The 23730-nt window shown below is 41.8% G+C and overlaps 1 protein-coding gene across 3 annotated transcripts in view; it reads left to right on the top strand.

The window, feature by feature from the left end:
• KIRREL3 (kirre like nephrin family adhesion molecule 3) overlaps nt 1-19564 on the top strand; it is a 541498-nt gene extending 521934 nt beyond the window's left edge. For all 3 annotated transcript variants that reach the window (XM_075190473.1, XM_075190474.1, XM_075190475.1), the window contains 2 exons: nt 14831-14911; nt 18808-19564. In XM_075190473.1, the coding sequence (XP_075046574.1) occupies nt 14831-14911; nt 18808-19251 (525 nt within the window). In that variant the 3' untranslated portion in view covers nt 19252-19564. The remainder of the gene's footprint in view (nt 1-14830; nt 14912-18807) is intronic.
• The last annotated feature ends 4166 nt before the right edge of the window (nt 19565-23730 follow it).

Raw genomic sequence — 23730 nt, 5'->3', positions numbered from 1 at the left:
TTACTGAGGAGGTCTCGTGAGAGCGAGACCCACGAGATCTCCTCAGTAAGGAGACTGCAGCACACCGGGGAAGGACCACAGTGAAAGTGCTCAGCACTGATCGCGCCGGGGGCGCCCCCGTACGATCAATACTGCTGCTGAGCACTTTCAAGGGCCCCCTGGATGCCATAGGCCCCTGGGCTGTAGCCCAGTTAGCCCTATGGTTAATCTGGCCCTGCCCATCGGCACCCTTGTTCAGACCCCCATCGGCAGTGCGTTTCTCTTACTCACCTCACAGTGAAAAATCCCTTTTCATTTTGAAAATGTTGTTCCTCCAGTCGCAGTGGATGCCCTCTTATCACCTGTAGACCCCTGGGAGTAGCTTGCTGATAAATTGTGATGTCCTTGAATATATATATGTATATTAAATTAGGTCACCTCTACAGGGCCTTTTTCCCCAAAAAGTATGCAGCCCCAGTTTAAGTCTTTTATTATAATCTAAATGAAGAGTTACGTTTTAAGCGCAAACACCTTCCTCCAATGTTTTTTATTTTGGTTTATACACGAGTACTTGCTTTTCAAAGGTTTTAATAAAGATTTACCTGGTCCTGTTGTGCATAAGCTCAGATTGGAGGCAGGTAGAGGCTGCGATACTGAGCTTCGGCTGATAACACGAGCTGACCCCAACAGATATAGTCACAGACGGTGCAGTTTCTGTAGCCCAGATATATAAAACATGTTTCAGAAACCATAAGAAAGGACTGAGAATATGTGGAGCAATAAAACTTAAAGATTAAGGCTGGGTACACACTACAGTGTTTTCAGACCATTATCAGGCCAATGGCACCATAAACGACCGTTCGGCCCGATATCACATTAGTGTGCACACTCCAACGATGGAAAAATGTTGTTCCAATCCTGCAGTGTGTACGCACGCACGCTCAGCAGTGTCCATAGATCTCTATGGAGTGTGTGGTCTCTCAATCTTTTCATCCGATGGTTAGGACAGATGAAGAGCACAGATCTGAAGGTAAATTGTGCAAAACGTGTACAGTGTGCACAGGAATCGGCATTCTGATCGGACTGTATTTTTTTTTTTTTTCTGTCCTTGATAAAATCGGTAATGATGTTGCATCGGGAGAAATTTCCCGTTGTGTGTACCGAGCCGAAGGTACCACAATTACACATCTCCAGAATATTACACAGCGTTCAGTAAGCAGGATCAGAAGGTCAGCTATATTTAGTAATAGATTACATGGTTACGTTATTACTACATTTTAAGCATATGTAAAATAGAATAAATGACCACACATGAAAAGAAGCAGAATTATTTCATCTACAAAGTGATTTATACAAGTACATACCATGAAAACAGCTCCACTAGATAATCAGCTCCCAGGTCTAATGACTGTTTTTACATTCACTGTATGTCTAGATAGCAGAGAAGATAAACGACCAGGAAACATTCATTACAGAATCTTACTATAGTTACCAGATTTACTTGTTCTTCTTAATTAAACACACAAATTCCACTTATCTGGATGAGGAAGAAAACAAAGCGTGCTTTATAGCAGTGGCCTGTACTGATAGCAGAGCGCTCACCCCAGTTACCTCTTTCAGTGTAGAGACTGAGAAATGACAGACACAGGGGTCCCTGGTAATAACTGCGCTGCTTGTGTGTGACTGTAGCCCGATGCCGCAGGATCCAATTAGCGCGGTTTACGCATAGAGAGGTATCTCACAGCTGGTCATTAAAATCTCACCCATTACATTGCTGTGGCACAAGCATCCTGGTTCTTTCAAGGATATAGGAGTATGTGATATAAATACTGGCAGAAATAGACCTCCAAGGGCTTTGCAAGTTATTTTATGACTGGCCAGGGCAGGTCTGCATTTCGTGTTTAACCCCGATGTGCCTGGATTTCTACCTCTTACATTATTACAATTGCTTTTCCCATCTAAAGGAAGCACAGGCATGTTCTCAGGGCTGTAGCTGTATAAACGTCATGATAATAACGCACATTTGGGCCTCCCACTCATTCATTGCTCATTTCTGTTAATGTATTAACAGCCTGCTCAACCTGCATTAATGTATTGAACAGCCGATAAGACCGTGTTTGTGCATCTGTCAAAGTATATATTATGTACATTACCCTATGTGTCTAGTATTTGCTCTACGCTGCACTATTTTGTGTAAGGTGTCTCTTATTATGTGTGCAAGATATTAAATCAGCTGAGTATGGAAATGTGGCAACTTTGACAGTGTTCCTTGATTTGCAAAGTATCGCAGAGCTTGTATAGAAAGGAACCAGGTGTTCCCAGTAATCCTCGCTGCGATTAGTCTCCTGGGTTGTTTCTGCTCTCATGCGACTGCCAGAGGAATCTGATAGGAGTAGCTCAGCACCTAACAGTGGCGCACACTCCCGCTCATAAGCCCCATTTAATAGAGATACCACATTGCATTAATAGCCCCTGCAATATATTAATAGCCCCCACATTTAATAAAGAGCCACCACTTAAACATTTATCCGCAAGCACCCATATAATACCAAACACTCACATAACAATATCCCCCCCCACACACACCAGCCTCCACAAATATTAATACTCCACACACACACACAGAACATTAATACCCCACACAACACCCCCCACACCAGAGTCCATATAACAATAATACTCCCCACAAAACATTAATACCCCACACACAAACTAGCACCCACAAAACATACACCAGCCATACCCAACACACATTATATCAATACCCCTCCACCACCACATAACTTGAACCCTCCCTTCCCTCAAGATGTTTGCTGATCCTTGAAAGATGTGGGAAGCAGATTCCTCTGCCTGCCTCCCATGGGCACCAGCCATGTGGGCAGAGGGGGAACAGTCTAGAGGATAGGAGAGGAAGGTGTAGTTCATATCCCCTAACAGGGCATGTTTTCCATATCTCCTTGCTGGTGGACAGGTGTAGTCATTACTGACTGATACAATGTTCTCCCTGTGTTTGCGTGGGTTTCCTCCGGGTGCTCCGGTTTCTTCCCACACTCCAAAAACATACTGGTAGGTTAATTGGCTGCTAATAAAATAAATTGACCCGTGTGTGTGTGTGTGTGTGTGTGTGTGTGTGTGTGTGTGTGTGTGTGTGTGTGTGTGTGTGTGTGTGTGTGTGTGTTATGGAATTTAGACAGTAAGCTCCAATGGGGCAGGGACTGATGTGAATGAGTTCTCTGTACAGCAAAGACAATTAAAAAAAACCCAAAAAAACCTGATATCGCGCCAATACAATATAATTGCTATGTAGCGTAAGATACTGGATAAGATATATGGTCACAGTAGCAGTTGGAAGTAATAATATTGATATAAGACAGAGGACAAGCTGCTGCAGAAAGCAGGCGGCTGCGTCCACCCAAAAACTAACAAAAAATCAAATACAAGTGCAGCGCTCCAGACCTGTCAGTCTAAAAAATTACATTTAGAAGAAAGGATAAAAACAAAGATCACAAATGGTCTCATATAAATTTATTACATGAAAATCAAAACCACATGTATAAAATACCTATTAATGCTAATTGACAACATAATAGGGGGAAGACACTTGGCATAAAGTAAGTCACTGTGCACTGTGACAAAGAATCAAAATATAAAAATTGTAAAATATTATAAAACCGTTGCTCATGAGATACATAGAAAACCCCAGCGCTACTTAATGGAATAATTGTAACAGCTGTCCCGATGTAGCCAGTAATGTGATAAACAATATGAAATATGATGTTCCAAGAGCCTTTAAAGTGACCTCCCCGCAAGGACAAATGCTAGTGATAGCCGTGGTTGGCAATCAAATGCTGATAATATATCCCATTTGGATAGATGGCAATGTCCCGATAGCCGTATATAGCTCCGTCTGAACGTGAATAATATGGAGTCAGAGCTCCAACTTCAGTCGTATTATATATTCCAAAGAGAAAGAGAGTTCTACTCCATACCCCCAATAATGAAACAGTCCAAACGTGAGTAATAGAGGATATATGTACTCGCTGTCTCTGGGCGCGATGTAGTGAGCAGCTCCACTCCCACCTTCACAAACCGCTCCAACGGAGACTCTTCTCTTAGATGGTATTAGATGACCAATAATAGTGGAGATGTGAATCCCGCATGGAGCGGGTCTGTGACTCACAAACAACTTGGTTATAATAATCTGGCTTATGCGGAATCTTGAATGTGTGCGGGCGATTAGCTGATTTTCCAAACCTACCGTGTTCGCGGTTCACAGATGAGTCTGTATCGGACACCGCACACCGTTCCTGATGAGTGTCCAGCTGGACAACGGGGGTAGGAGGAAGGAGGTAAATCAGAGCAGGCACTCTCCTTGTGAAGCCAAATGGGATAAGAAGTATAACAGCTCCGTGTGCAGATGCACAAAATCAAAAGCCGGCAATATTAGCCTGTGACCAGGCCCGGCGCTCCCATTAGGCAACCTTAGGCAGTTGCCTAGGGCGCCAGGACCTGCAGGGCGCCGCTGACTAGATTTTCTGACGTCAGTAATCATGTGATCATGTGATAGTCTGTCCGGCGGCGCCTCTGAGTTCTCCCCTCCCTTCTCAGCATGCATCGCGAGGAGCAGCTAGAGGAAGAAAAGGTAAGTAACATTTAATTAATTATTCTTTTATCTGGTGTGCGGTGGGGGGGGGGGGGGGTGGGGGGGGAGCGGGGGTGCGAGCGGCGGCAGCGTTATTTTGCCTAGGGCGCCGTGAACCCTAGCACCGGCGCTGCCTGTGACTTAAAAACAATGATATGCAAAAAAATAGGTAGAGAATAAAAACAACAACTATAAAAAGTTGGCTCAATGCCCCCAACGCGTTTCATTACGAAATGTAACTTCCTCAGAGGGAATATCCAGACTCATTACAAGTTTAGAAGAGCCTTATATGTGCTGCATCTTCAATTAATCAATAAGGTATAGTGCAACACACGTTTTGACCATTTGTGATCATATCAAGCAACATACAGCCGTATTAGCGTGTATATGTGTGCTTAAAAACAGAGGCAAATTCTACCAAGAATGAATCAAATATAAACAATATTCTGCCCCGAATAACCTTACAATGTTATATATATATATATATATATATATATATATATTTAACAGTGACCTTATAAATGCAATACATCTATAATGTTTTTCTTTCATCATCAAAATAATGAATATAGAATAAATTATACTCTTAAATGCATAACCTATATTAGACCCAAAAAAAGGGGGACATACACGCAAGGATTGTAGCAATAACATGATATAGTGCATAAGTACTTATAAGTTTGAGTATAGATACAAGATTACTCAAACTGAAAAAAAAAAAAAATATATAGATTTTGATTTTTATATTTACTTTTATTTTTCAATTTTCATTCTCAATTTCATTTTTATTTTTTTGGTATTTTTAATATTTTTATATTTATTATTTATTTTTTGTTTATTATTTACATATCATCTATTCCATTCACATCTCTGCTTATTCTCTCTCATGTAATTCTATTATTATTATTATTATTTTATATTCATATCCAATTGATTTTAGTTTTAAATTTAATATTTATTTTTATTTATTTTTTTTTTCAGTTTATGAGTATTCTTGTATCTATACTCAAACTTATAAGTACTTATGCACTATATCATGTTATTGCTACAATCCTTGCGTGTATGTCCCCCTTTTTTTTGGGTCTAATATAGGTTATGCATTTAAGAGTATAATTTATTCTATATTCATTATTTTGATGAAGGAAAAACATTATAGATGTATTGCATTTATAAAGGTCACTGTTTCAAGATATATATATATATATATATATATATATATATATATATATATATATATATATATGTTTAACATTGTAAGGTTATTCGGGGCAGAATAATGTTTATATTTGATTCATCCTTGGTAGAATTTGCCTCTGTTTTTAAGCACACATATACACGCTAATACGGCTGTATGTTGCTTGACACGATCACGAATGGTCAAAACGTGTGTTGCACTATACCTTATTGATTAATTGAAGATGCAGCACATATAAGGCTCTTCTGAACTTGTAATGAGTCTGGATATTCCCTCTGAGGAAGTTACATTTCGTAATGAAACGCGTTGGGGGCATTGAGCCAACTTTACAGTTGTTCTCTTTTTATTCTTTACCTATTTTTTTTGCATATCATTGTTTTTAAGTCACAGGCTAATATTGCCGGCTTTTGATTTTGTGCATCTGCACACGGAGCTGTTATACTTCTTATCCCATTTGGCTTCACAAGGAGAGTGCCTGCTCTGATTTACCTCCTTCCTCCTACCCCCGTTGTCCAGCTGGACACTCATCAGGAACGGTGTGCGGTGTCCGATACAGACTCATCTGTGAACCGTGAACACGGTAGGTTTGGAAAATCAGCTAATCGCCCGCACACATTCAAGATTCCGCATAAGCCAGATTGTTATAACCAAGGGGCACATTTATCAATATTCACATAAAGTGAAAAGTAGTTTTCAATCCTTATCGCAATGATAAGGATTTAACTACTTCTCACATTTATGTACAACCCTGCACAGAAACAGCAGTTACGAAAAACTGCTGTTTCAGTGATAGAAAAAAAAAATCATACTTACCCCCCCTCTTCGGGTCTTCTCTTCACTCTTCAATTGCGCATGTCCAGTTCCAAGAACTGGACATGCGCACACAGATCCCCTCTCTGTCTCTGCAACGATAGTTGCAGAGAGAGAGCGCTGAGTGACAGGGAGGGATCATGTGATCCCTCCACACATGCGCTGTCCAGCTCTGCTCTCCGGAGCAGAGCTGACAGCATTAGATTTCTTCAATTCGGATGATGTACGCCAGCTGCAGCTGGTACATTAACATGACAAGTTCCCGAAAAAAGTGTTTTTTCGGGACTTGTTAGATTGCGGTCAGGAGCAGTCACCATTCTGTTGAATGGTGACTGCTCCCAAAAACGAAGAGGAGTGCAAAGCAGCAGATATCCATGATATCTGCTGCGATGCCCCCTTAATAAATTTGCGGAGGACACTGTGGGACCTTAATGACCCGTTAAAAGCACTACCGTGCTTTATTAAATATGCCCCCAAGTTGTTGGCGAGTCACAGACCCGCTCCATGCAGGATTCACATCTCCACTATTATTGGTCATCTAATACCATCTAAGAGAAGAGTCTCCGTTGGAGCGGTTTGTGAAGGTGGGCGTGGAGCTGCTCACTACATCGCGGCCAGAGACAGCGAGTACATATATCCTCTATTACTCACGTTTGGACTGTTTCATTATTGGGGGTATGGAGTAGAACTCTTTCTCTTTGGAATATATAATACGACTGAAGTTGGAGCTCTGACTCCATATTATTCACGTTCAGACGGAGCTATATATACGGCTATCGGGACATTGCCATCTATCCAAATGGGATATATTATTATCAGCATTTGATTGCCAACCACGGCTATCACTAGCATTTGTCCTTGCGGGGAGGTCACTTTAAAGGCTCTTGGAACATCATATTTCATATTGTTTATCACATTACTGGCTGCATCGGGACAGCTGTTACAATTATTCCATTAAGTAGCGCTGGGGTTTTCTATGTATCTCATGAGCAACGGTTTTTTATAATATTTTACAATTTTTATATTTTGATTCTTTGTCACAGTGCACAGTGACTTACTTTATGCCAAGTGTCTTCCCCCTATTATGTTGTCAATTAGCATTAATAGGTATTTTATACATGTGGTTTCCATGTAATAAATTTATATATGAGACTATTCGTGATCTTTGTTTTTATCTTTTTTCTAAATGTAATTTTTTAGACAGACAGGTCTGTAGCGCTGCACTTGTATTCGATTTATTGTTAGTTATCTGTACAGCGCTGCGAAATCAGTGGCGCTATATAAATAAATGGTGATGATGATGATGACGATTAATGTAACAAAATTTCACAGGTGGTGTAATTATATCACTGGTCACCTGGAAAACCTGCACTGTTAGCGTCCCTGAGGACTGGGTTTAGGGAACACTGACCTAGCGGGTAATCCAGCTTTGTGCTCAATATATGCACCAATTTAAAGGTTTAATAATGCTGCAGATCAGCTGACTGAAGCGGTTTCCTTATAATATATTCATGTGCAGTAAAACAAGGCTGCCGATGGCTTCCCGGATGAAATTTAAAGCAGATACATTCTCTCTCCACAAAACAGGTTCATGTAGTAATTACACAGAGCTGTATATAATGTTCTTCTATGTAATGGGTGCAAACGCTGCGTATTAGTAGCTTCATCATTCACTGTATAACTGGATATACAGACATCTGGTCACTGGGGGGTTAACAATATTAATACTGTGCTATAAACAGGGGCACAGACATTGTGGGGTCTGTATCAATATACAGAGTTGTACTTTAACTTCATCAAAGAGCCCATGGATTTCAGTGACGCAGCTGGGACCATATTGAGCAAAATCTAGGGATGTACGTGTCCTGTTTTACTATATGGATTTTCTGTTAGGGATGGAGCGCGCTCTTAAATGGCGACTTTACGGAAAGCAACAAGTAGAAACTTACACCACCTAAGTAGCGGATGAAGTAAATATTGTCCCAATCAAAAAACCCTTGCTCCAAGTGGGTACAAATAACTCAAAATGCTCATAGATAACAGAGAAGATACAGAATATGTTACTTAAAGGCAGCTCAGATGTCCCATTACTTTCAGGAATTATATGAAGGGACATTTATCATAGAGGCGCTCTGTGCTCTGAAAGCTGTAACAGTGAATATACTGCACTATCACAGCACGGTTATAAAACAAGTCTTAATACAAATATTCCACTCAGTAAACAGCACACAGGTACACGTAGGTATACATCATCATCATCACCATTTATTTATATAGCGCCACTGATTCCGCAGCGCTGTACAGAGAACTCACTCACATCTGTCCCTGCCCCATTGGAGCTTACAGTCTAAATTCCCTAATATAGACACACACATACAGACAGACAGACAGGTAGAGACTAGGGTCAATTTTGATAGCAACCAATTAAGCTACTAGTATGTTTTTGGAGTGTGGGAGGAAACCGGAGCACCCGGAGGAAACCCACGCAAACACGGGGAGAACATACAAACTCCACACAGATAAGGCCATGGTCGGGAATTGAGCTCATGACCCCAGTGCTGTGAGGCAGAAGTACTAACCACTAGGCCACCGTGCTGCCTATACATAGGGTTTATATTATATACATTTCCTACAGTACTTCTACCCATAGTTTCTTCTAATTATATAAAAAAAGAACAATAAAGTACATTTTAGTTCCATTTCAACCATACACACATCACTTTATGTATAAAAATAAAACACAAACGACAAAGACACTACAATATAGTAAAGAGAAATCTTGGGGTTATTTTTACCAGGCTGATATAAACCTGTCCCCACATGTTTGATTTAGACATTTCATTCTACAGACTATAAAACTATATCGCCATCAATTTGTCATAGAGTTCGTAATTTGGGCTTAGTCAAAACTGCTTAAAATAAAAAAATAATTTCTCATCGAATGATCGAGTCCTATTAATACAGTCAGGTCCATAAATATTGGGACAGCGACACAATTCTCATATTTTGGGCTCTATACACCACCACAATGGATTTGAAATGAAACAAACAAGTTGTGCTTTAACTGCAGACTTTCAGCTTTAATTTGAGGGAATTTACATCCAAATCCAGTGAACGGTGTAGGAATTACAACGGTTTCTATATGTGCCTCCCACTTTTTAAAAGGACCAAAACTAATGGGACAATCGACTTCAAAGCTATTTTTATGGACATGTGTGGGCTATTCCCTCGTTATTTCATCATCAATTAAGCAGGTAAAAGGCCTGGAGTTGATTCCAGGTGTGACATTTGCATTTGAAAACTGTTGCTGTCAACTCTCAATATGAGATCCAAAGAGCTGTCACTATCAGTGAAGCAAGCCATCATTAGGCTGAAAAAATCAAAACAAACCCATCAGAGAGATAGCAAAAACATTAGGTGTGGCCAAATCAACTGTTTGGAATATTCTTAAAAAGAAAGAACGCACCGGAGAGCTCAGCAACACCAAAAGACCCGGAAGACCACAGAAAACAACTGTGGTGGATGACAGAAGAATTTCTTCCCTGGCGACGAAAAACCCCTTCACAACAGTTGGCCAAATCAAGAAGACTCTCCAGGAGGTAGGTGATTATGTGTCAAAGTCAACAATCAAGAGAAGACTTCACAAGAGTGAATATAGAGGGTTCACCACAAGATGTAAACCATTGGTGAGCCACAAAAACAGGAAGACCAGATTAGAGTTTGGCCAACAACATCTAAAAAAGCCATTATAGTTCTGGAACAACATCCTATGGACAGATCAGACAAAGATCAACTTGTACCAGAGTGATGGGAAGAGAAGAGTATGGAGAAGGAAAGGAACTGCTCATGATCTAATACATACCACCTCATCAGTGAAGCCTGGTGGTGGTAGTGTCATGGCGTGGGCATGTATGGCTGCCAATGGAACTGGTTCCCTTGTATTTATTGATGATGTGACTGCTGACAAAAGCAGCAGGATGAATTCTGAAGTGTTTCAGGCAATATTATCTGCTCATATTCAGTCAAATGCTTCAGAACTCATTGGCCGGCGCTTCACAGTGCAGATGGACAATGACCCGAAGCATACTGCAAAAGCAACCAAAGAGTTTTTTAAGGCTAACAAGTGGAATGTTATGCAATGGCCAAGTCAATCATCTGACCTGAATACGATTGAGCTGCATTTCACTTGATGAAGACAAAACTGAAGGGAAAATGCCCCAAGAACAAGCAGGAACTGAAGACATTTGCAGTAGAGGCCTGGCAGAGCATCACCAGGGATGAAACCCATCGTCTGGTGATGTCTATGCGTTCCAGACTTCAGGCTGTAATTGACTGCAAAGGATTTACAAGAAAGTATTAAAAAGTGAAAGTTTGATGTAGGATTGTTTAGTTTGTCCCATTGCTTTTGGTCCCTTAAAAAGTGGGAGGAACATATAGAAACCGTTGTAATTCCTACACTGTTCACCTGATTTGGATGTAAATTACCACAAATTAAAGCTGAATGTCTGTAGTTAAAGCACATCTTGTTTGTTTCGTTTAAAATCCATTGTTGTGGTGTATAGAGCCCAAAATATGAGAATTGTGTCGATGTCCCAATATTTATGGACCTGACTGTATATGAATACGTAAACCTGGAACATTTCTGCACTACTGGTCACGTTGCAGATATTGTGCAATGGAGATTGTGTGACGGCAGCAATTATGGTTCCGATTCATTAAGGAAAGTTAAGCAAAAAAAATCGAGTACGTTTTCTTACTCAAGTTTTCTGGGAAAAACCATGTTACAATCCAAGGGGTGCAAATCAGTCTATTATTTTGTACATAAGTTAAATTCCGTCTGCTTTATTTTTACACTCAAATATAAAGTTGATCTAGGACATGTCCTATCCAAACTATAAATCTGTTCCCACGTCTTAAATGTACCTCCCCCTCCAATGCAACATGGTTTTGCCGTACTTAAACTGGGTACAAACGACAGGTTTTCGTCCAACAATCGTCTCAACCAGCCAATATATACGATCGGTCGTTCCAAAGTCGGGTTAGTGTGTGTAGTGACACGATGGATGAAAGTCTTACCAAATGCTCGATTGTCGCCTCACTTAGTTGGTCGTACGCTTCAATACTTTCTTTCCAATCACCTTTCACCGTGTAGTGTGTATAAATTTCCGATCGATTCACGATAATCCTCGATACTCTGGGGCTTCCTTGGGTGCGTGTGTATGGAAATTTCAGATGCCTGTACCTGTCCCACGTGGTGCGGTGTCCACACATCACCGACTTGTTAATTAGAGGATTGTAACGGAATAACAATAGCCGTGGTCTATTGCATTGCTGCGTCCAGCATATGGCAGCCAGTTTACTAAAGTGTAGTGTTATAACGCTAACCCTTTACAGCTATATTGGCAACATATTCATATTTACCCTTTCTAAACTTATACCTGTATAAACTTATAAAACTTTATAAACTAATAACATTTATTACCCAATATTTGTAACATACCCAGAATAAACCACAAAAAAATATTTAGTGCAGAATAATAAAAGTTATACAAATAGTACTACACTTTAAAGGTGGTAGTGGTCTGTGGCAGAACCGTTCCAAACAGTATAATGATAACCCGTGTATGGAGAATTTTAGCTGAATTTTGTTGTCTTCTGTTTTTTAATGCGTTTTTGGGTGTTAACTATAGTGAAAGCTCCGCCCCTTTCTTCTAATGTCTTTGGTATATATCGTTACATGCCCTGCAAATGTTGCTTCATTGTGTACCAAATTATAATCATTCCTCGTGACAACATGGCTGTAAAAAGTCGCTACCGGGACGTCCGCTCTTCCCTTTATCGTCCTAAACAAGGCTAGTATGTATGCAGTCCATGGACCGAGCGATCGGACCATCGATCACACGTAAAATCGCTCGGCATAAAAAGTTGGTGGAAAATTAGGCAGTGTGTACCCAGATTTACTTTTGCTTAACTTTCCTTAATGAATCAGGCCCAATATCACCACACTGCAATGCCAAATGATCACCATACTGTGTGCAATATCGAATGGGTAATAGGACACATTCTCCTTTAATTGCAAATATTTTACTAGCTTTGTCAGTGCACAAAGCATACAGTTAATTCAGGTATTTTGTCTATGTTCCAGCAGTCTCTAGTAATTGACCCTCTGACTGGTAGGCAGTAACCTGGCCTCTCTCCAGCTCCATGTAATGGAGACTTATTCTGCCTTGATCATTAACTTGCAGAGCTTAAGTGCAGCAATAACTCTGTAATAATGTCGGATCATATGCAGACATCGCCATTACCCCTGCTCAGTGCACGGTTCTCGCTTTGGTTGTACAAGCAGTGAGACCTGCTCTAGGCTGCGGCCTAGTTGTGAAGCCAGAATCGCTGCCCTCTGCTGCTAGGAGCGCACACAGATATCCTCCTGTCCCTTACTAGGAACATTTATAACCAAACCCCTGATGAATTCGCACATTATAGATTTAAAAGGAGGTGCAGTAAATGTTTTCATGCCTGGACCACCATTAATTCCTGTCTTATTACAGTCCGGGCAACGTGGCCGAGTCATATGCATATTTTATGGCACCTGGACAGGACGCCCGCAGCCCACGCTTTTCCCTTCCTCCCCTCGGAAATTGCCTCCTGGTCCCCTGGGCACAACAAGGAGTATAGCGCGCTGGAATCAATAGCAATTATAAGTAACATTTCCATGCGGCAATACGCCTCGGCCTGTTTTGTTTCTGCTTCCCTCCAATTCAAAAATCTTTCTATATCTGAAATGACTTTTATTGGACATTAGAAATGAGTTTTGTGGCCCGGGGAGTTAACCCTTTCCGGAAAGGCCATGTACGCACACATTAAAGAAACTAGTGACTGAGTAATTGCCACAGGTACTGGTTAGTGCTTCGTAAGTGACCATATGGATGTGGCAATAGATGCACACTAGAGTGGGTAATGGTTACACGGATGACTGGAATTAAGATGCACATAAAAGGATCGTGTCACACGGGAGCGATTAGGCACTGAAGAAGCTGCGTGCCATGATTTCCGAGCTGCTCCGTCTCGTAACTTGTCACCACCGAAGCGATGGAGCGCTTGTAGACGCTGCACTGTACAAGGGGTCCCGTGGAACACCAGTTATAGAATCAGAGGCCTAAATAACCTGCGAGATGGGTGGCGCGTTCATACCCCCAATCAGAGGTGCCACGTCACAGTGATGGCAGCACCAGCGTTTCTGAACCGCTAGCCCACTTGTAGCCCCCCAAGCACTCACATACAGTTCTGTGCACACCCGTCACTGGTACATGCAGAGCAGTCGTACCTCCCAGAACTCTGACAGCTGGGGGGTACGTGCTCTTCCTCTGATAACCTATAGACGGGGATGTTGTTTTTGAGGTTCATTTCATAGTATGTATTGTTGGAAAGTAATCTTGATTCTTTACAGATGTTTGGGGGGGGGGGGGGGAGGGGTGGTTTGTTTTGTGCCCACCCACCCCACCCTCAAAAAAAATATTTTATTGTGGCTCCAATCAATGCAAAAAAAAAAAAGTACATTTTGATAATTCACAGACATCTATCACGAGAACACAGATTATACAGTTTGTCCGTTAGTGTAATATTCATGATTGGTCATCACCCTACAGCTTCGGTGATCTAAGGATAATCTGCACAGTGGTAGGAGAAGGGTCAGTGTTAAAAAATTCATAGCAATTGAACCTTTTCTCAAATCACCAATATAGGAGCTTATGGGTTGTTATTTTTAAACAAAATATTACATTTCTATCCCCTTCTGAACTTGTTTGTTTCAGATATTACCACATAGTAAAAAGACACCACAAACACTGAAAGAAATTAGACCAACCAATGTTAGATCTGACTATGGTGGTGCACAATGATTGTCCATAATACATTTTGGCGATTGGGAGGAAGAGGGAGCGACGTAGAGGGAGGGGGGTAGTTGGGTCACAGCGGTCTTTCATTTCCTTCTCTCATCTCATCACATCCAGCGATCAGCTCTAATGCTGCTTTTACTGTAGAGGGCGATAATTCTCATTCACCAGCACCACATGGATTAAACCCAGTGTCACCACTTATTAAGACTGACCACAAATCACGGAGTCTTTAGGGTCAATATAATCGGTGTGATATTAAATAACCAGATAGACAGAGAAGGCTAATGTCACCCTTTCCTCTCCCTACAGATCGACAGAGGAGACTTCCAGCAGGACTCTGTCCTCAAGCAATTAGAGGTCCTAAAGGAGGAGGAAAAGGAATTTCAGAAGGTAAGACAAGTACACGGCTGTGCAATACTATTATTAGTGTAGAATATAGAAGTTATCACTGCGCTGCAACATTCCCAGGTCTATATTGCACCTATAAAACGTTACACACAGTCGGTGACCGTCCTGACCTGTGCTCCAGGGTAGGGGATGGTGCTGGTATGTGCAATTAATGGGTAATATGTGCAGCCAGGTTATGTGCCGGCTACAATAGCAAAACATTATCAATAAGTGACTTTCAGCACAACACACGTCCGCTCCTTGTAACGGCTGCCGGACAGTAGTAATGTCTGAAATGGATCTATCCTCTTAGGACTGAGATGACAAAGCCAATGCATGTCAAAGAGCAAATGGAAAAAAAAAAACAAAAAAAAAACAATTTAGCCGCCTTTGCAGCTTAATAACAACGTGACCAACCTTGACCACGGAATATGTGGCTTCACTGTGTCTCCAAACCAATTGACATGAAAATAGAGACCGGTTTTCGCAGCTGAGCCTCCTGGCTGACCTCCACGTAATAACATCTGCTGCAGCTCCGGATCACCGGCCCCAAGGTTTACTAACCAATTCAGACAACACACTGATAAATCAGAACAAGGGTCCTGTGGATGTTCTTTATCTGTTACACACACACAAATATTATATGAAACTAGACCGTGTGAAACAAAATGACCAGGTTGAACCTGGAGGAATGTAACAAGAGGGCGAGGTGAACAACTGCACAGATTAGTAATAGCATTAATTTCCAAAACCACAGACTGAGGTAACCCCTCTATCCTCAGCTCAAATATTTACCTGGTTGATCCAGCCAGTAGCATATGCTTGTCTTAAAGATTAAGCCATGTACGTGTAAGTACACACGGCCGGTACAGTGAAACTGCAAATTGCTCATTAAATCAGTTATGGTTCCTTTGATCGCTCCACCCGTTACTTGGCCAACTATTGTAATTCTAGATCTAATACATGCTGATGAGCGCTGATCCCCCCGGGGTGTGTGCATTTATTATACCAAGACCAATCCCGGGGGCTGGTAACTTGGGTCTTGCCCCTTCCCCGGCAGCTTTGGCCACTCTAGATAACCTCGGGCTGATCGCACGTCGCAGTCACGGGGACTATACATTCAGATGTCTGCACTGTTAAACTTCAGTGGTACTTTTCCATGCCTACCATGGTGACCTAGGGGGGAGGGAGCCTGAGAAACGGATACCACATCCAAGGGAGGCAGCAGGTGTGCCAATTTTCATTGGTTTAATATCTCATAAAATCGGAGGATAGCACGTATTGTTTTATTTATCAAAAAAAAAAAAAAAAAAGTCATTCAGTTTTATTACCGATTATCTAATAGACTGACTAACCCGCAGCTTAGGGCACAAGGCTTTTGCGGGGGAGGGCAATTTTTGGGGTGCAAAATTCTGACAGGGAGAGGTATAAACGGACATTCATTTTAAAATACAAGAGTTGTTCTCCAAAGTAAAAAGAAAGCATAAAAGAGAAATGTAGTAAAGTTTCAATCTTGAAATATTCCCAATGAGTCACCCTTGGGCGGGCGCTTGAGGATAAGCGAGTAGGAGAGACAAGAATGGTGACAACCGGCTCCCCCTTCACCATCAGTAGCGCTCGTTCGCGGCTCCATTCTACTCCCCCTTCACCATCAGTAGCGCTCGTTCGCGGCTCCATTCTACTCCCCCTTCACCATCTGTAGCGCTCGTTTGCGGCTCCATTCTACTCCCCCTTCACCATCAGTAGCGCTCGTTCGCGGCTCCATTCTACTCCCCCTTCACCATCAGTAGCGCTCGTTCGCGGCTCCATTCTACTATACACTTCTGATTTTAATGAAAACGAATAAGTGACAAAATTGCTGTGACCCTTTTAAAATGCCAAGTGGAGCAGAGTTTCCAAAACAGAGGAACATAATTGGTGTGTGTGGGGGGGAGTTAGTTTTTACCCATCGCGTATTTGCATGACACAGCAGGTGAGAGGGGTCTTCGAGTGTATAGCCTAGGGGGGCCTGAACAGTTATTCAGATGCTTGAGGGATCCCCAACCACCCTGGAGGGGAAGGGGTGTCCCGTACATTGGGCGACTCAGCGTGGAGCATGAACGTGCCCCGATCTATGATCCACTGAGCGAACTTTCAGGGCTGATATACGAATTTCTCCCCTAGGATAAGCAGCGCACTACAATACACACAGCCCTGTACATCCTGGACAACTGTCAACGAGGATCTCTTTTCTCAGCGTTTGTCTTGGCTTACAGACTGTACACAATTGTTCAATACTGGGGCTTTTTTTTTTAGCCAAAAGTAAAGTTTAACAAAGCCCTCCCCCCCCCCCCCCCGCCCTGTAAACATGTACGATGACAGAATATTTCCCCCCTCCCCTTTACTCACAGAAACAATTTCACTGGGTTATTAGCCCTTAAAGTCAGATTTATTTACATACAGATGAAGGAATGTGTTTAAAGGATAATTAATCTCTTCTCCTCCAAAAAATGATTAAGTGTCATATTTAATCAAAGTGGTTTCCATAGCAACGTGAGCAGACTCCGTCTCTCGGGAGCCAAGCCTACATGCGCTCCTAAAGCCTATTGTGACTGTCTATGTTCCGGATTCCGCAGCTCTATCTGATAATAAAGCACAGTGGACACTTAAGGCTCAAATCACCAACCAGCAAAAAGGTCCCAGTCATCCCGATCCATAAAGGATAAACTCAGCACATTCCTGTTTTACTGCATTTCTCAAGCCCCAGAGATCTAAGAGTTTACTTTACAGAATCCAGCAGATATTTCCTGGAACTGAAGCTTTTTAGGCTTATTGTAGATCTATATTATTTGTACCAAATTGCCAAGTCTGACCATATACAGACAAGGTCACGCTTCATAGCTCGGTTTATTCACATACTGTCCTCTGTGACAAAGCTGAGCAAAACCTCGAAGTGATCTGGTCACAGCGTCGGCTGCTGATGTATTGGGCGTCATTCTCAAAATCTAAACTGTCCCCCTGGTTCCTATAAGCCAAGGTCTGTCGACGTGTGTGTGTGTATGTGTGTGTGTGTGTGTGTGTGTGTGTGTGTATGTGTGTGTGTGTGTGTGTGTGTGTGTGTGTATGTGTGTGTGTATGTGTGTATGTATGTGTGTGTGTATGTGTGTGTGTATGTGTGTGTGTGTGTGTGTGTGTGTGTGTGTAAATGGCTTAGCAGTAACGTGATGTAGTATGTTAGTCATTACTAAAAGCAGGAGAGAGGTGGAAACACAGTAATCCCTATTATCCACTAACTGAACGATATTAGTAGTGAGCTTTCAAGACCACTTAGGTCTCTGTTCTACTTATACCTGGGAAATGATCAAATGTATCTCAAGGTCCTCTGGGCTTATGGTGAAAATGGTCATTTTCTTAGTTACAAGCAAAATATATACAATATATATATACATATATATATATATATATATATATATATATATATATATATATATATATATATATATATATATATATATATATATATATATATATATATATATATATATATATATATATATCTCTATTAAAAAAATTAAATGGCTATGTAATCATGTGCGATGAGGTTTCTGTATTTCATTCAAGCACATAACAACTTCCGATTTTAGCTCCACAAGGAACAGATTGGTCTCGCTCTTAAAAATAATGATATTACTGTTGAAGTTTTCGTATTATAAAGCATCACTAGTTTATAATGTTTCCAGCTGCTTGACGAAGAGACCAAATTAGTCTTAGGGTATCATTGATTCCATATTTTTCCTACTTCTAAAATGACTTATTTTATTAATCCCTTTTGTGGCTGTGGGGATAATCTTGGCCATAAAACATGCTACACATGAAATCCTGGACCAATAATTGACCATTTCCATTTTTCCGCCTTTCAGGATCCCACCAACGGCTACTACAGCGTGAACACGTTCAAAGACCACCACTCAACACCAACCATCTCCTTGTCCAACTGCCAACCAGATGTGCGACCGCCCAACAAGCAGCGGGTCCCTACAGGCATGTCCTTCACCAACATCTACAGCACCCTGAGCGGCCAGAACCGGCTGTACGATTACAGCCAACGCTTCGTTCTCGGCATGGGCAGCAGTTCCATCGAGCTCTGCGAACGCGAGTTCCAGAGGGGCTCGATGAGCGACAGCAGCTCTTTCCTGGACACTCAGTGCGACAGCAGCGTCAGCAGCAGCGGGAAGCAAGATGGCTACGTCCAGTTTGACAAGTCCAGCAAAGCTTCCGCCTCCTCTTCCCACTTTTCCCAGTCATCCTCTCAAAACTCTGACCCGAGCAGGCCCCTTCAGAGGAGAATGCAGACACACGTGTGACCCCCATTCACCGTACCTGGGAGATACCAGGGAGGGCGAGGAAGCACAGGAATTGGGTGGTATTTGGCTAAGACTTATGACAAGGACTTCGGACATTTTGAAGCCTGGAATAAGGGAGAGAGCCTCTCTCCCCGACATATTTATTTAGTTTTATATTTATACAAAAAAGGAGAGGACCTTTCTATTGTACAAATCACTTTGTTCAGTGGAGTACAACAAGCCATGGTTCTATTATTTAGGCGGGTGGGAATGAAACGTTTTATAAAACTATCCCCAAAAAAATGTAAAATAAAATGTAGCTCCCAACTTCCAACTGGAGCCGAAACTTTAATTGCTTCAATCTAGGAATCTAGCCATCAGTAAGCACAACGCTGAGGTGACGGCCTCATGTAGAGATAGTGGAAGGTACCATCAGACAACAGCACAGGAACTCCAGAGAGACCCCCTCCCGCCCCGTATGGTCTCTTCCAATATGGCTGGTCGCATTCTGGTGCCCTTTGCAAGATATGAAACGTAGCAGGAACCAGCAGATTTGTATTTCACCAACGGACAGGTATATTTATTGTAAAACATATTAGTAGGTGAATACATTTTTCCTAAACCTACAATGTAGGAAGTTGTAGTAAAAATATTGGATTATTTCCTGTCTCTCCAGAAAGGAGATTTGGGGAGGGGTCTATATTTTTACCATGTTTTAATTTTAAGCAGCAAAACACAAAAAAAGACCTCTTAGTTCAGGGACTACGAGGACTGTGCGAAGGTTCTCGTCACATCTCTTATCTGAGCCATTTCAGGAGCCTTCATCGCACACATACCCAAGCTCACAGGAACACGCACATACATGTACAATCATTTTATAGTGCTCATACATATTTTCTGTTCCCACGTTGATCTAACTACACAGAAGTAAAGGCCGATGTGATAATATACAGGGCAGAGCGACGCAGGATTTCAGTGTATAACGTGGGTATCGTTCAATGGCCGGTGAATGACCTAGACATCCAGAGGACAAGTGATGTAAGGCGGGAGATGACGTCATGTGTTATGAATATAAATGGGCAGGTCGTCTGCCCTAACGGGGCCATGTTTGTTGGATATATAATATATATACTTGTTTTAATAAATCCAGGTCTGGACACAGGAGGACGGGCCGGTATTGTCAGTTTGTGATGTGATTGTGCTTCAGAGATGGACAGAGGCATCACTGATAACGCTGAGTCCTGACAATCAGAGGCCAGAGGTATCGCGGCTTTAGGACAATCCGGTCCTGTTGCCTATTCGACAATCCCTAAACTAGCACAAAATACAGATTAAAATATAAAACCTGTCATGTAAACTACCTTTGCCTGGTTTCCTCATTTACATGTGCGGGAGAATTGTGCCATTTGTATGGAAATAAGTCACTATTACCTGTATACACACCAAGGGGCTTTATTACCAGATTAGTGACATTCTGCTGGGTCTACACCACAAAAGTGATTTGTATTAGTTTACCTAAAATAGCCCAGAATATTCTGTATGAGGAGAATATTGGAGGTGGGATCTTTCCTTTGTGTTGGATACAGATATTTAGAAGTGTCAATTGTAAAGCGCTACGGAATTCGCTGGCGCTATATAAATAAATGATGAAGGTGTCTTACACACTCAGCAGTGCATTACACTATAACGCATCATCCATACAAGTTATCACTACACAGGGTGAAGCGGACACCGTCCTATTGGGTAAGACAAACAGAGATCCTGGTTTAGGCTAAAAAAAAACAAAAAAAAACCACACCTAAAGACGATCTACAGCTAAGAACGGTGGCTGTACCAACCTCTACAGACAAGGTGATATTTATCTTCATGACATTCACATAGTTCACAATAACTATTATAGAGTACACATGGAGAGACAGATTTTTGGTATGTAAATCTGGTATCAGTTTTATATATCATTCCTGATGACCGTATTTTCTATGCAATAAATAAGGATACGGTGGGCATTCATGTTGGCTGATTTTGGCAGGATGTTAATTGCTAATACCAAAATTTCAATAACAGACAACCTTATTTTTATTGACACCGTTAGAAAAGTCCTTATTTTCAGAGAAATATTCGGATATTGGGACAGTGCACCAAGAGGGGTTACGGGAGGTCAGAGGTTCCTATTGCACTTGTTCTTCACATATGATCCACTGTCCTTCACGGATGACCGTACGGATATCCAGGAGACGAGGACAGGATGCGTCATTTCAGAATGCTTCAAGTTTGGCGCATTTTTCACTCAATGTACTGTGAAGTAAACGTTTGCACATACACTATATCAACAAAAGTATTTGGCCACACCTGCACCTGTTAATGATTGAATTGAGGTATTTCAATCAGACTCATCGCCAGAGGTGTATAAAATCAGCACTTAGCCGTGCAGTCTCCATTTGCAAACATTTGTGATACAAAAAATGGGTCGTTCTGAAGAGCTCAGTGACTTCCAGCGCGGTGCCGCGATAGGATGCGCGGTGCTGCGATAGGGTGCGCGGTGCTGCGATAGGATGTGTGGTACTGTGATAGGATGCGCGGTGCTGCGATAGGATGCGTGGTACTGTGATAGGATGTGCTGTACTGTGATAGATGCCACCTTTGCAATAAGATGGTTTGTGAAATCTCACCCCTGCTGGATATTCTACAGTCAACTGTAAGCGATATTATTAGAAAGTGGAAGTGTTTAGGAACAACAGCAACTCGGCCATGAAGCTTAAGACCACGTAAAATTAAAGCGCGGAACCAACAACTGCTAAGGCACATGGTGCGTAAAAGTCACCAACACTCTGCTGATTCCATAGCTGAAGAGTTCTGAACTTCCACTGGCATTAATGTAAGCACAAAACTGTGCGGCGGGAGGTTAATGGAATGGGTTTCCATGGCCGAGCAGCTGCATGCAGCCTCACATCACCAAGACCAATGCCAGGCGTCGGGTGGAGTGGTGTAAAGCACACTGACACTGGACTGTGGAGCAGTGGAAACGTGTTCTGTGGAGCGATGAATCACACTTCTCTGGCAGTCAGATGGGAAAGTCTGTGTTTGGTGGATGCTGATTATGTCGGGTTCCGGTAAGGCACTTATAGAAGATAAGTGCCAACTTGGCCGAGCACTGGAGTGCCAGCTCCTCTCCTGGTCTGATCAGAAGGGTGACGGAGGAGAGTGTGACATCAACTCTACAAGACTTTTCTAATGGTGTCAATTAAAAATTTGTAATATTTTTTGTCAATGATATAAATTTTAAATGAAGTTGACTTCTCACAACATAATGTATATGGAGATCCCCTAATTAAGGACATTATATTCAGTGAACTGAATATATTGTATATTGAATAATCTCTCAAAGCTCAACAGCATTATCAGGTCACAAGACATTTTTGAGTCCCCCGGTTTAACCACTTTCCTATCTCAGACCTAAAAAATTTCCTTTGTCCTGATTGTCAGACAAAGCGATTGCACGTTATGAAAGGAGAAACCTTTTAATGCTAGATCATGGTCTCTAAATACCAAACATTTAAAATCCTATTTAAGACTCTGCAGCTCTTGTACCGTCCCATATTGTCTCTAGAGTCTTTCTAGATAGAAAACAAAGATTTATTATTGCTCTCAATTACTTGTTTCTCTCCAATCTGACATGTTGCCTTCGTCCCAAGGACAACAATCAGACATCACACATGGACAGTACATCAGATTCATACACAATTCAGTGACAATTTAGGAGAATATCTCGCCCCCCTTACACAGCAGCATTACACACGCAGATTCATTGTCTGCTCTTATTTGTATAGACTTTCTATAAACCACAGGAGGTTTCTGTGGTCTCAATGCAGGTTTGAATCTATTGTATACATGAAAGCCTGGTACTTACGGATTAAACATTAAACTTAAGCATTTAACCCATGTTTTTAAAGCCTTTCAAATATGCTTTGTGATGGGGGAGGGGGCACCTCCCAAAATTTTGGCTGTCGGGACAAAAGGTTCAAGAATCATGATGGCGAGACCGGCCCCTCAAATCGGGACAGTTGCGGTTATGCTATGTTTTGCATAAATAGTCCAAAAAATAATCATCAATTTATATAGCGCCACTAATTCTGTAGTGCTGTACAGATAACTCCCTCACATCAGTCCCTGTACCATTGAAGCTTACAGTCTTAATTCCCTAACATACACACAGACTAGGGTCAATTTGATAGCAGCCAAATAACTACTATGTTTTTGGAGTGTGAGAGAAAAGCGGAGCACCCGGAGGACACCCACGCAAGCACGGGAAGATCATACACAGCCAACCAACGTCAATCGTCATCTCTGACCCCCTGACAACTGTCACTCATTTCAGTGCATATAGTAAAACTGCCTGATGGTGGCTTTACCTATATGCTCCAAGCATCATACCTTGCAGCCTGGCGCTATCAGCAGCTATAGTGGGCAAGTTCACCAACCATGATCACATTAACAGCCTTC

The sequence above is a fragment of the Mixophyes fleayi genome, chromosome 11, assembly GCF_038048845.1.
Source record: "Mixophyes fleayi isolate aMixFle1 chromosome 11, aMixFle1.hap1, whole genome shotgun sequence".
NCBI classification, from domain to species: Eukaryota; Metazoa; Chordata; class Amphibia; order Anura; family Limnodynastidae; genus Mixophyes; species Mixophyes fleayi.
The sequence above is the reverse complement of the archived record's forward strand: the minus strand, read 5'-3'. Positions and strand labels throughout refer to the sequence as shown.